General features: G+C 45.4%; 1 protein-coding gene across 1 annotated transcript in view; it reads right to left on the reverse strand.

Moving 5' to 3' along the window:
• Positions 1–14,183, reverse strand: part of METTL24 (methyltransferase like 24) — a gene marked incomplete at both ends in the record, with an annotated part of 32,532 nt that overhangs the window by 12,634 nt on the left and 5,715 nt on the right. Inside the window, 2 exons of the mRNA XM_084284440.1 lie at positions 2,813–2,952; positions 5,946–6,044. Coding sequence (XP_084140566.1) covers positions 2,813–2,952; positions 5,946–6,044 — 239 coding nt within the window. The remainder of the gene's footprint in view (positions 1–2,812; positions 2,953–5,945; positions 6,045–14,183) is intronic.

Consider the following 14,183-nt stretch of genomic DNA (forward strand, 5'->3'; position numbering starts at 1 on the left):
ATAACTGCAGCTGCTCCAGCACGGGGTGCTCCAGCTTCCAAGGGGACCACAGGTCAGAGGTGTAAAAGCATGCATCTTAAGGTCCAGCTCTCCCTTTCTGGCCTCTTTTTCTTCCCCTCTCTTTTCTTTCTCAAAGGCAGATCACCAATTCCTGCATCTCAGAAAAAAAGAAGCGTCCCCTGCCTGGATCCTAAAGCTCCTACAATTTAAGATCCTCCTAAAATAGGCTTTTACGTGGTGTTGCAGCGAGACTCTTCAAACCTCAACTGTTAAGTTTCTGAAATCCTATTAATTTATATTATCCCAGCTTGAGTGCCTGCCTGTTGTGTTTGTAACAGACTTAGCTTAATCTAAGCAGATTTAGCACTAATAACTACAGCTCACTAATGCACACTGCAATTACACATCACACTGGGAAAGCCTACCCCCAAGCACAAACATTGCTGCCTCCCAGTAGTGGAAGCCACTAAAGCTCATCTAAAAAGACCTCCAGACATTTCAGACAGTGCTTGCTCCCATTCAGAAGCAACCTCTTCTATAGTATTCACGAGTGCGAAGCCTAAGCAGCATGCTTTCTTCAATTTTTAATGATTTATGGATTTAATTCGAGATTCCCAGCAACACTCACACTGAACTTTCACATTTGTCCTCCATCCAAGCAGATGCTTCCCATTTGCTCTTTATGAAGCGTATGAGATAAAGAAAAAAAATGTTTACAGAGGATTTTTGTCTTACTTGGAACAAAATTATTTTTCTGCCTGTCACAAACTAAAGGAAACGAGTCTGACAGAAGAATTATGCAGCAACCAGCTCCAAAGGCTGCGGAAGGAATCTGAAGGATTAAAAACTGCTCCTCCTTAACCTCAAATATTTCTCTTTTCTATTTTAGCTGTTTCGTTAGAGGCATCACGGCTGGGTACTTACTGCACATGTGTATCTGATGATTGATGGAAGAGCCGACATCAGTCTCAGTCTCTGCTAAGCCCTGCTGTCCTGCCACTACAGAAAATCTGGCATTCAGGCTCCCTGCACCAAATCAAAAAAGCACCAGAGCACACACACCAGTTGAGATTTGTTCAAAACCATCTGCAAGCTACCTTTGTGCTGCTCACCTTTGTGCTCACCCCTGTTTCCCAGCGCAGACGAAATCAACTCTGCATTGTGTCTACTTGCTAATTCAACAAAAATTTCATTCACAATATCGAAAATACCAAAAGGCGAGAGGCTCGTTAATAACAGAGCTCGGGTCTAATATTAATGATCATGTAACTTGAAAGGTAAGGTCTCTATCTTAATTCCACTGAGCTACAGGTACTTTGCCAAGACTCCTGAAGCCAGCAGCCGTGTTATCCTAGACTTCTTCTATAACCAAGTGAAGGCTGCAGCTACCTGCAGAAGGTTACTCAGCTCACCTGGTTTTCCACCCAAATGTGCCCACCTCTCCCTGCAGGCTGCCTGAGGCAACGAGCCAGGTCTGCAGCTGAGCAGATACAGACTGTGCCTACGTGTGGGATAATACAGCATCTCTCCTGTCTTCCACAGGAAAGTGAAAAACTGAGCAAAACCCTTTGTGTAAACCCATAGTTTGCATTAAAACCAAGTAAGCATCATTTGAAAAGGGTTCAGAAAAACATCAGCAAGGAAGAGCAGTGCTCAGAAGGAGTTTGCTCTCTGCAGGCATGATTCATCCCTGAAGGGCTCGGTGGTGTTGTTCTGCCACAGCAATATTCAGCAGCATAGCTGAACAAGACCTGAGAGCTCCTCGCTCTCTGAGGAGCTTGTTCTTCACAGCTCAGTACAAGATTGATCCAAATAAAAGCCCACACAAATTAATAGAAAGCACTCCCTGTGAAAGCAGCGTTCCCTGGATCCACTTCATGTTAATTGCCGGTGTTAATTGCCATGTGCTCATCACTGGGAAATGCCACCCAGACACAGGTTCTTTGCCGTGGACCGTTTCTGAACCCACAGCAGCAAAATCACAGAAACAGCCTGAGCTGGTTCAAGGGAGAAGCCCTCCAACACGCCCCCAACCTAAAGCTGGCTCACGGGACCCCAAAGTCGCATCGGGCAGCAGCCACGTGGCCACTTGTGTGAAATGAGGTCCCGCTGATGCAGCTGTGCACTGAGGGACAATGTAAAGGGCCAGTGGCCTGACCAAGCCTGAGGACTGAATTCCCTCGTCCTCTCAAGAGGCAGAGGCATTATCATCAGGGAAACAGGCTGCAGTTGTGGTTTCGCTACCTGCAAATCCACTTCTACTGTCGAGAGGGAAGACTTCAATCTCAAGTGTTGTAAACATCACACACACTACAAACGTTTTCAAATCAGGCCACAGTCACCTTCATTATTATCACTTCGGCACACCTCACCCCTGAAGTGCTCAGCAACCACGTTCTCGTCTGGAAATGTACAATTTCGTCCCAGGGGGAGTTAATGAAGTTTTAGAAGTAATGCTGCCGAAGTACCTGGCAATTATGCAAGTCACTTCTGCTCAGGGAGACGCTGCACTGCTCCCCAGTTTATCTCACTAATTTCCATCTTCCTCTGCTGGAATTACCACTCACCGCTCACCGTGAGGCAATTTATTCTCATACTGACAGAAAAGCGAAGGGAAATGAAGACCCTCCTGCAGGAAGGTCTCTCCCTAAAAACAGAGTTCACAGAGGCACATCAGCGCATCCTAAACACACCTGAACGGAGCCAGTATTTTAAAAGACAGCTTTGGTGCAGTCCGTGCTACATTTAGAAGGCTCTTTGATGCTCGAATGCACCACAGAAAAATCTGCTGTCTATTAAACGGAGCGCTTACCCAAGGGAATAGAGCCGGCACTGCTTGCTTCTGATCCGATGGACGAGGCCAAACCTCTCATCCAGGCAGACTGACCAGGGCTTCTTTGTGGTTTCGGCGTCCCCTCCCAGGCTGCTCAGGTTCATGCGTTCACACGAAACCTGTTGCAATCCAAGCATGTTTTATTTTAAGACAGAACTTGCAATTTGTTTTTAATTCGCCTTCTGGGGAAAGAGTGGAAAGAAGTTTCATTTAAATCTGCTTGTCAATCTGATCTGCAGCTATGGAAATTGGACCACTTGTTTCCTTGTTTGTCTGTTCTGCTTGGTGAAATTTAAGGCTTACGCAATCCCCCAGAGAGCAACACCGTTTAAAAAGCAAATAATTAAACATTAATATTATACCCTGAAATCAATTTTCCTGAGAACATGTTATTGCAGCATTAAAATGCTTTTTTTTTTTTTTTTCCCCTTTCAAACCTTGGAGTAGCTTCCTCATCCTGAACCATGCTCAAAGCATGTCACAATTCAATGTTTTAATCACAAATTGCAGTGTCACTGCAAGGCGTGCTATACACTACACCTGCAATGTCCTGAATTTCCCAAAGAGGTTTAATCGTGACCTTACAACACCCCCTATTCAATTACAAAGGGATTTAAGCAAGGGTTTAACTAAACAGAGGAATCATAGCACGTGTCTGTGCTCTGCTGGCTTATATTTCGAGAGCCTCAAGTCAGGATAAAAGCATTGCAAAAGGAGAAGGGCTACAGACCCTGCAGGAGCCCTGCTGAGCCATCACAATGAGAAATTGTTCTCTGAACCCAGCACCAACTGTGGCTGCAGGGATGGGAGCTGGCACTGCCAGACAGCCAAAAAAAAGGTAGAAAGATGCCAATAGAGACAAAATCAGAGGGGAGAATGACAACTGGAATAGAGCCTTTGCTGTGGTAGGCAAACTCCACCACGCTCCTCAAAACAAGTAAATAAACCTCTAATTTTTCAAGTTGTTTAAGCTTTGAAAGATCATTCTGCAGGGCATTGCATCCACAGAGCTGCGAGCTGCTCCACCACCTCCCTACTCCTGCTTCGCTCCCGATTCTCATGGAAAATTCATAAAAGCTAATACAGCATCTCCTCATGCTGCTCTCGGGATTTACTAAGTTTTAAGTGCTGATTTGCACTGCACCCCACTACCCGTTTGCCTTCCGTCACTTCACAGTCAAGGAATAAATGGCATTGTGATAACAAGCACTAATTTTAAGCTACAGAAGAATAATGTGCTCTCTACAGAAAAATAAAAGATTCTGCAGTGCTGCCACTTAATTGACTCACGCTATTATGAGCAATTCCAACCCTCAGAATTCGGAGCAATTTTAGCAAGCAATAGCTCTTGCTATTAAAATAAAACCCCAAATCACAACACCTGAGCCCTACCTTTAGCACCATCACCCGTCTGTTTACAGACACTGCTGCGCTCAGCTCACGTCCTGCTCTGGGCTTCCCCTCGCTGCTGTCACGCAGCACGTGTAAGGTGGTTCTTCTGGTCACCAGCCACTGGCAAGAAAAAGCTTTCTCTGGCCATACCCTGACCCGCTGACACGGCATCTCCTGCCCCCAGCAGTGAGAGCTGCTCCACGCTGTGGCAGGGAGCTGGACTCCAGCAGAGCGAGTAGCTGACACTTGCTCAGCAAGCAGAGATAACGAGAGCCCACGCTCATCTGCATAAGCAGGATCCCATTTCCAGAAATGCTCCCACTAATCATGGTGTAACCCCATCAGCTGTTAATCCTGGAACAGCTGCCAGAGCAGAAACAAGAGTTTCCTTCATTTTTTTTTGGTTTTCACTTAGGCTTGTCCCCAGGGTCAGTTACTCCGGGATCAAAACTTCTTGATAAGTGTGTCAGAAGCGATAAACTCCCTGCTAATTGATGTCCTTGTGGGTTTTGACGCGACTAGCAGAGTTTAGCAGCATCTGCCACTGTTTATTAAGTCAATGAGACGAGGGACGTTCTCAGCTTAACAGTTTTCCTCAGCCTAAAGTTGTGCACTGTAAAACAAGCAGCCCTACGCACATCTCCTGCTGTGTTGTCTTGCCTCCTGCCCTCTCAGTGCCAGCATCAGGGCAGACAGAGATGCCCTCTGAGTTTCTGAGCATTTAGCCAGAGGTACCATGAGCAGGAGGATAAGTGACTGCTCTGCTGCCCTCCCAGCTACCAAGCTGTAGGTGCAGCAGCAGATTTTCAGATACGCTTCAGGTGAGTCTTCTGTCTCAGCCTTGAAAGCACTGCACTGACAAAGAACTTCTTCTGTGGATGGCATTTCAGTGTGCTGCTTTTCAGTGTGAGCAAATGGTGCAGTTAAATCTGCATTCAAGGACCAATCCCTGACAAACCCGGTACCACCTAAAGCACCCACCCCATCAGAACTGTGGGTATCCAGTACCTTTTCCATCCCTTATTACAGGAAATACATGCAGAAATGCTGTTGTGCAGAAATGCTGCTGTGCATGAGGACCCAACAGCCCAATTTTCACATAGGTTGAGCCCTGGAACTATCTGTCAGTGCACGCTGGATTTGGAGATATCACCTTTGTAAAAACACATAAAAATACTAATTCTCCAGGTCATCATCCCCTTTTTTGCCCTCAGGCAGTCAGAGTTCTCTCGGCACTATCTGGAAAATCCATCCAAGCTAGGGACTGATGCATTGCTCTCATTTTAGTGTGAACCTCAGATGCATCCTTTTTTAATGAACAGGACCAGGGTTATTGCATTGTTACTGAGAACTGAAGTGGCTAAGCACACAGCCCTCTCACTACAGACTGCTCAGTGTTTTTCTGTCTGAGAAAGAGTGAGAAAGAGACAGCGGCTGGGAGAGGAACCACCGCTGGGATTTCAGCCCTTTTGTACTTCTGTCAGGACACAAATAGGTCTGTAAGTAAAAAGCAAGGCTATAATGCATGTTTTCTACCCTGCATTTTGACCTCGACGTTCACGTTGACCATCACTGCAACGCTGAGCGACTTTAGAAACAAAGCATATATCCAAAAGCAATTGCAAAAACAGTTTGGTGTGAGATTAATTCCTGATCTGAGAGGGCACAGCCTGCGTCAGGCAGAACCATTTTCTGAATGGAGGCTGCAACGCAAACCTACCTGAGAAGTGCTAATGTACTTCAGGAACCTCAAGGCCTCAGAGGTCAGGGAAGGAGTTGGACTTGCCCACGGTTGCAGATCAATGTGCCACCTTACGGTCTGCAAAGAAAAAAAATAACACAAAATAAAACAAACCACTTAAAGGAACAGCATTCGTTTCTCAGCACAAGCACAAAGTGCAAGGGCTAATAAATTAAGGAGATTTCCTTTCAAACAGAAAGAGTTTCCTAGGGGCTTGTCTGCACATGAAAGTTATTTCAGAACAAAGTAGGGCTTGAGCTACAGTGAAAGAGCATCTAAGTACGATTTATCATAATCAACTTCAAAAGCAGACGCAGCTAATTCAGCAAAGAGGGTTCTTTATCCAGAATACAAGTGTCAACACAGTTATTCTGGGACACCCAGGTAAGCCTCGGCTTATATAAATGCAGGAAGAAAAACAAACTCTGAATATCTAAACCCCCTAGCAAGACGACTGAAAACAGGGAAATCATTTCTATCTCTGTTGCATTTTCTGCCCATCATATCTCTCTGCTCCGGTGTCCACTGAAAGAAGGATTTGTACTGCAAACAGCAATCACCAAAGGAAACTTCTGCAAACAAATCTCTTTCCTTTTTTTTTTTTTTTTTTTTTAATTCTAAAAGATTTTAATCTCATTAGAAAAGATAGCTTCCTGCACTCTTTGAGAAAAGCCTCCTTCGCTCCCCACACTTGCCTGACAAGATACACCAGAATCCTTTGTTTTCCCAGAAAAATACCAGCGTGGCTCCCCTACAAATCCTCATTTTCATAACCACGGGGAACTAGCTGCAGTGGATGCTCTCTGTGCTCCCCATGAGGCCCATCAGCTTTGAACCTTGGGGACCCCATCACTTTTCCAAACAACACCTCCCACGCAGACAAAGTGGGACAGAAAAGGTCTTCCAGGCATGTGCTCACACACCAACAGGGCTCTGCGCTCCCATCTGTGGCACCTTCCCCAAATTCTGCCTGCTTTTGTCGTGCTAGGAAATGTAGACGTGTTATCTCTTGCCCTCAAGTAGATATAAATACAAGCAGGGTGTTGAGGTGAACTGAATTAAGATCGATTCCTTGCGACTCTTCATCCTCAGGTGGGAGAACTCACTGCTGTGGCTGGGTAGGTAGTTTCACGCTTCCCTTTAATCAGTTGTGATTAGCTGGGCTTCCATAATGAGTGTGTTTTCTATAAATTAATTTCAACAGTCAATAAACTACAAACCGAGCCCCCTGGACATGGTCCTGGGCAAGCAGCTCTGGGTGTCCCTGTTTGAGCAAGGGGTTGGAGCAGATGGCCTCCAGAGTGCCCTTCCCACCTCAGCCCTCCTGTGATGCTGTGAAAAAAAATATTTGGGATTCCTACAGGATTTTATTTCCAAAAAAGCCCTGGAAAACATACAGGGGATAACAATCAACAGGCCTGGGATGGAGTCAGATGACGGAGGGGAGCAGTGGGGAGGCAGCAGCCAGCCCTGCTGGGGACCACGAGCCCACGTGGTGACAGCAGGCATCCTCTGACACCAGGGAGAAAAGCAGAGGGCAAAACCAGAAAGCAAAGGTGATGAAAGAGGACCGTCAGACCAGATGGAGCTTGCCTTGAGCTGATATTATGAACTGGTGTTTCTTCAGCCAGAGTAAACATAGGCTGGAGTGAATGCGAGCCAGGAGGCCTGCATGAGGTTTATTGTTCCTTTAGGGTTTGCTTTGTTTTTTTGTTATTTTTTTTGTTTGTTTGTTTCTGTAAAGAGATGCTGAAAAAGACATTTGATAACATATTTTCCAGAAATAAACAAAAGCAGCATCTCCCACCCTGAAGCTTGCTGCCCGCGGTAGCAGGGGACCGCTGTATCCTGCCTAGCACAAGGCTGAACACCAGCCAGCCCAAAAAGCTCTGCAGCAGCATGTACCAGAGCACGCCGGCTTCAGACAGCAGCCTGCAAGCAGCTAACACAGCAGGAGGATAGGTGCACGCTCGGGAGGGAGGAGTGTGCAATCTTTCAGACTGAGTCGCAGTACACACGGCTGAGGACCGCTTGCCATGGCAGGAATGCCGCTGTTTCAACAGGCTGGAGAGCTGAAATGAAAATGAAGACTGACAATCGTTTTCCAGCAGAAGAAACCCCAGACACCTAAACATCTGTGCCCATTTGTTCTGAGATCTATTGGTATGAGAAGGATCTCATTAAGGAGTGGAATTACAGGGCAGCCATTGTGGGGACAGGGAAGAAAAAGAAAAAAAGAAAAAAAAAAGCCACACTATAATTAATCACATGAATGAGGTTCTTTTTCAGAAGCGTTGGGGTATCAAAGAGCTAGCACGGCTTACTCTCAGCTCCTTAAAATGTTAAAGATGACAAACTGTCCTTCCACTGATAGGTCTCCAAAATTTACCAATAAACACACGAAAAGGAGGTTAAAAACACGGTGGCTTAATAAGTCAGATTCACTACAAAGAAAAGAAAGAAACCAACCTTTTCTATAGCCCTTTATATTTCATAGCACCACACAAATGGTACTTTTGTGACAGAGCTCGGGATTCACGGCAATGCTTTTGAATCGCTTCTCAAATGTCACCTTTGGTCCCTGGCCCCTTCCAACGAAGAAACCCATTTCTACTCGCTAATTAACACATTTAAGGTGGCTGCTCGAACACCTACTGCACACCCACGCTGGGCAGATCAGTGGTTCCAACACAATGAGATCCACAAACGATGAACGGGGATGAAAACAGAGCATGGCTCTTCAATCAGGTTGCCTGCGGGGGGTAACCCGCTGCTTTGGGAAAATCAGGTTTATTCCTGACAAACTCACACTCCTGATTTCCCTACAAGTTCTTGCCCTCTAGATGTTGTACTCTGTCTCCTGATGGTCAGGACTCATCCAACAAGGCACCACGACACCTGAACATGAGGATGTCCTGAATCCATCATATAAAAGATGACACCAGCTGGAAAGTTACAGCACCACTTAAAAATATCCTACTAAATATCCCAAAGTATCTCTATACATCCATCATTTCACTTGTGGGCGCTTCACCTGAAATTAGCACTGTAACAAAAGTCAGTTTTCAGACAGACTTTATTGCAAGCACTGGTCAGAAACCAACTTCAGCAATCCCAGAAGTATAATGGGTATCAAGAAAATGCTACCCAGAGTGATATCTAGGTTTTCAAGAGATGAGCTAACCAGAGAACATAGAAAACCTTAAATCAATGCCATTGCTTTCTTACAAAAGCTAGTATCCATTTGAAGGTCTGACTTTTTTTTCCACATATTTCACACATATGGACTGATGTTTCCTTCAGACCAATTTGGCAGTAATATGTGGTGACTTTTCCCCACAGACCATTTATTTCTAGTTTTTTTCCTCGCCAGCCACCTGCAATAATCATCTGATAATCCCTTAATGATCCATAGCACACATACGGCATCATTTGTCAGAAAAAAAAAAATCTGAAATTATAATAAAAAGTTTAAATAAGCATGTGCAAAAGGCTCACAATCAGGTGTAAAATTGTAGGTCTGCAGAATTTCTGGCTTTTCTAGCATTAGCTTGGGCACAAAAGTGTAAGTCATGATTTTTTTTCCCAGATCAATTGTAAAGTTTCAGTCCAGTAATTCAAAGAGCTTCCTTTCCCTTCTGTTTAAATGTGAAAGGGAATTAGTCAAGAACTTTTCTTTTTTTTTTCTTTTTTTTTTTTTCTTTTTTTGATTAAACTGTGAAACTCTATGTTTTTATATTTGAGGCAGAACCAAATATGAGTGGAAAGCGCTTGTGGCAATAAACTCCATCAATAACCGTAAATATTTGCTAGCCATAGAAATGAATGACATACACATCTTCAGCTTCAGCTGTTCTGGCTCTGCCCTAAATATCGCTATGTTCACCTCCTTTTTGGAGTGTATATCTGAACAGATCTTGCTCTTGGGTGAAATTTTGCAGAATTCTTCTTCTCCTTTTAAAATGCAATGGGTGGGATTCAAATTGCAAAATTTCAGACGTCTACAAAGAAAACGTGTAATGACTGGGTCATGTTCCCGAAGGCTTGAGAAGGATACCCCTGGACATGATGGACACAGCTTGGTCATCTTCTTTGGGCTGCCTGTGGAGCCCTTGAGCATACCATCTTTGCAGGTTTTGGTGGTGCTGTTGTGGTTTTTTCAATTCAAAAGCTCTTTGAATGCTGAAATTATTGTGTGGCAGCCCACCAGAGTACTGCTGTACGCCTTGCAGGGGACACGTGCCCAGCGCGAAGCCTGCTGAGATGCGTGGGAGGCCTTCTGAGGCTGGAGGCAGCCAAACCTGGTACATTGCTCCTCACGCTGCCAACGGAGCAGCTCTTGCAGCAAGTGATCCCTCCTACGTCTGGGTTTGGAGGCAATTAGCTCGTTGACTCCCAGAGAGAGCCAGGAGTGAAGGAACAAGCAGGGCCCAGGCTCCTGCAGGCGGCTGGGAGGCCGAGCTGCGTGACAGGACAGATGAGGCAGACGGGCTCTTTGAGGGTGTGATTCATCTCACTACAGAGCAGACGTCTAAAATAAGGAAGATGAATCACACACTGGAAAGCTCCATTTCTCTCCATTAACTGCAAAAGCAGCCTAGAGGACTGGCTCAGACGCCTCAACACCGTAGACATTTAGCTCGGGAGACGAGGAAGCCCAGACCAGAACCTCAAACACGCCACGCTGCACAAAAGCTACAGCCTTGTGTTTTATAGGGCCGGGTCTACTCGTCAGCTGCAAGCCCGACCTAATGCTTCACTGCACTTTATTCCTCAGCAGGGCCGAATAATTCCAAATGTTTTACATCTGGAGCAGCAAGACGTGGCACAAGGAAAAAAACTCCACCTCAGAGCAGAGGTGTCAACAGGAAAGAACAAGCACGCCTCAGCCTCAGCACAGACCTCCTTTAGAAAAACCCTGGAGAAAGTTCCCCTTTAGCTAAACATAATCAGCATTACGGAATACAACACACAGAATTACAGCACACACAAGGTTCACAAGAGGTACTGACTACAAAAATTACTACTCCACATCATTAAGGTCAAAGTAGCTGGGCCAAGCACAGGTTCAGTAGGCTGTAACTTAAAATATGGACTTCTACCATGACTCTTATTTGAAGATCTGAGTGAAATAATTTCTAACATGGCTGCTTTTTTGATGAGGTATCCCATCTCTACATGTCTGACCTGTTTCTTTTTTTCTTTAAAAATTAGTACTATTTTCTATTTTTCTTTGCCGTTTCGCTTGCTTAAACACGAGCTTTGCACCAAAGAAACCATACTGCAGAGATCTCATCTGAAGCATAAGCTATGGAGAGTGTCACAGGGCAAGCACAGCTGGCATCTGATCTTGTTCATGAGCTTTATGAGGTCTATAAAGAACTGGGGGAAAAAAAAATGTACAGGAAAGATTTCTATTTCTCTATTTTAAGCTGACCACGTATGGGGTCCCTCCCTGCCAGACCCCAGTGCTATCAAACTGCCGTGCATTATCCTGAGGTTTGACCACGGAGCATCAGGCTGAGGAACAGAAGTCCTGTGCCAAGACAAGCAAGCAACGTAATTAATGCAGGCCGGTTCTCCCCTGCAGCAAGGCTATTTACCAAATCAAATCCCGCCGATGGAAAGCGGTGCTGCGATAAAAATGCTTTCTGCATTAATAAGGGAATGTCTTCAATTTACATGAGGTTTCGACGTGACTGGTGCTTGAAGAATTTCAATGGCCAGGGGTGTAGAGATGCCTGGATGGGTGTGTTGGATTTGATTGAAGAGGGAAACCCTAGGACGCACCTAGCTCCCAGGCACCGTGCCCAGGGGCCTGGCAGGACCCAGCACGCATGGGGAGAAAAATAAAGGCTGCTTGGCACCCCATTAAATGGCAGAATATATGCCACTTGAGGAATATAACGTGGCTTTGGGGAAGTTAGGAGTCCTTTCCCAAACTAACACAACAGGGCCTGATATGCAGAGGATTTGGGGTAACTGATGCTCTGTTGAATTCAGCGTGAATCCCTGGCTTCAGTAGGTGTTGGGAACCAGCTTGCCAGCCTTAAATTGGCTGCTGTGGACACCCCCTTTTGTAAATCCACCCGTGGGCCTGGACTCTGCTTACTCACCTGCAGCAGCCTGGGTGCAGGCCTGTGGCTTGCAGTAAACACCTGTATCAGAGCTCCAGCCCACACGTTATTTTGTAGATGCTTACGAATTCAGAAAGCGCCGCATCTGATTTATTTCTTCATGCAGCACAGCGATTGGGGTTTCTTTGTTCTGGTAAAAAAATAACTAACAAGTCGGGCAGCAGAATTCCAGCACTATCCAGAGGCTGACAGGGTGATAATTCATCCGATGGAGATAAAACCAGGAGCTAGAACAGAATGAAATTTATGGAGGCAAATTCTCCAAACCGCTTAAGCAGTGTAATACTCAATCGGCTGAATTATTTGCAGTACCTGCTTGCCAACACGTCAGAATAAGAGCCAGAAGCAGACGGAGCAACCACTGGCATTCACTGCCTGTCAAATTTAGACTTTTGCTAAGCAGAGTCAAGACCAGGGTTTCAATCAGTGTGCCCACCTGCTTTAAATGAAGTCGAGATTCCTTGGTTGAGAGAATAAGGTAGATGTCATAATCCAAAAAGGGAAAGAAAAAAAAGAAAAAAAAAAGAAAGAAAGGGGAAAAAAAAAAAAAAAAAAAAAAAAAAAAAGCTGTCTTCCCCTAGGTTGGCTTCATCTCAGTATTCAAACCACAGGCTACAACAAACAGAATTCATCAGTAAATACTCAGCTAGCCAGATAAGCCGAGTTTATTTTGTGCAAATTCCAGCACTCTAATCACGATTTACAGATAGGGATGTTTCTGGCAGCCTGTCTGCTGGCTTTGCCTAAGGCTAAGAACCTGCCAAAAAATAAAAAGTGCTTTAAAATAAAATTGCTTCCACGGAAATACGAGTGTTTCACACTTGCACAGCTTTCTCTCTCTTCCAAGTGGAGTGCAAGTGTCTAAAAGGAAATGATCCACCACACTTCTTAGCCCACAGAGCAACCTGAGGCATCAAAAAACCCCTTCACCACCAGCCTGTACTGGTGATATACCCACACCAGGGGCAGATCAGTAGGTCTGTGTAGCCCCAAGCACGCCAGCTCATCCCTGAATCTCATCCAACAAAGAGATACAAAAGGTGCCACAGCCATAAGCAAAACATCAGCTCCAGCAATAAATCACATGAACGGTCCTACTCCTACTGCTACCAAGGACCTTCTGTGCCTTGGGAAGGGAAGGCGCTATTTCCAGCTGAACTTCTGTAAAATCACAAGGGAAGTAAACATTAATTCTTAGCACTGGGTAGACTAAAAGGCTGCAGGACTTTTCTGCTTTGACAGCATAAAACCTCTCATCTAGAGCTATGTAGAAGTCTTTCCAACAAAGCAAGACCGACCATCTACTGGGCAATTATTTCTCTTCTTCTAGAAGAGGAACAAGAACTGGCTTGCAAGTCGCTAGGTGTTTAAATGTGAGATTGCACATCGCTGTGGTTTAACCCCGTCAGGCCGCTCAGCCCTTGTGCTGTACCCCGAATTCCCACAGGCATCATAGTGAATAACAACCACGAGATCAAACTACTCACCACAACATCTAAATGAGGAGAAACACAGCAGCCAACTGACACATAATTGCTTCTTAATTTTCTCAAAAGAGTAAGGGAAAATGAACAAGATGCTATTACTTTGCCCTACTCGGGATGAAACAAAGTTCACTTTTATTTTGAGATTTCCAGTGCTGCAGAACATAAACGAGCAAAGTCCAAAAGGAGACACATTGGTATTAACAAATTTTATCATTCCTTTGTTGTTTATCTTTTCTGACAGACTTCTGGCTTTGTCAAAACCAAGAGCACCGAGCATCCCCTGTTTCAGCAACATCCCCAGGAGACGTGCTGCCTCACTCCGCAGGCCTCTCCTTGTTAGGCACGCCAGGTTTGTCTTCCACACGCCACAATGGGCAGCGTGTTCAATTTCTTTCGCCGGCAGGAGCCCCAGATCAGTCCTGGAAACCATCCAGGATTCGGTCACCGCCAGCAAACCTGCAGCAGTGCACCTGAAGCTGCACCTCAAACCGATCAGGGGGTGGAACCTGAAGCCAGCTCTTGGTTAGCTCTTCCCACAAGCAGCACATAAAGCCAGAGGTGTTGCATCTAAAACCCCAGGATCCTCACAAGGG

This window comes from Netta rufina, assembly GCF_964035555.1.
Source record: "Netta rufina genome assembly, chromosome: 3".
Classification (NCBI taxonomy): Eukaryota; Metazoa; Chordata; class Aves; order Anseriformes; family Anatidae; genus Netta; species Netta rufina.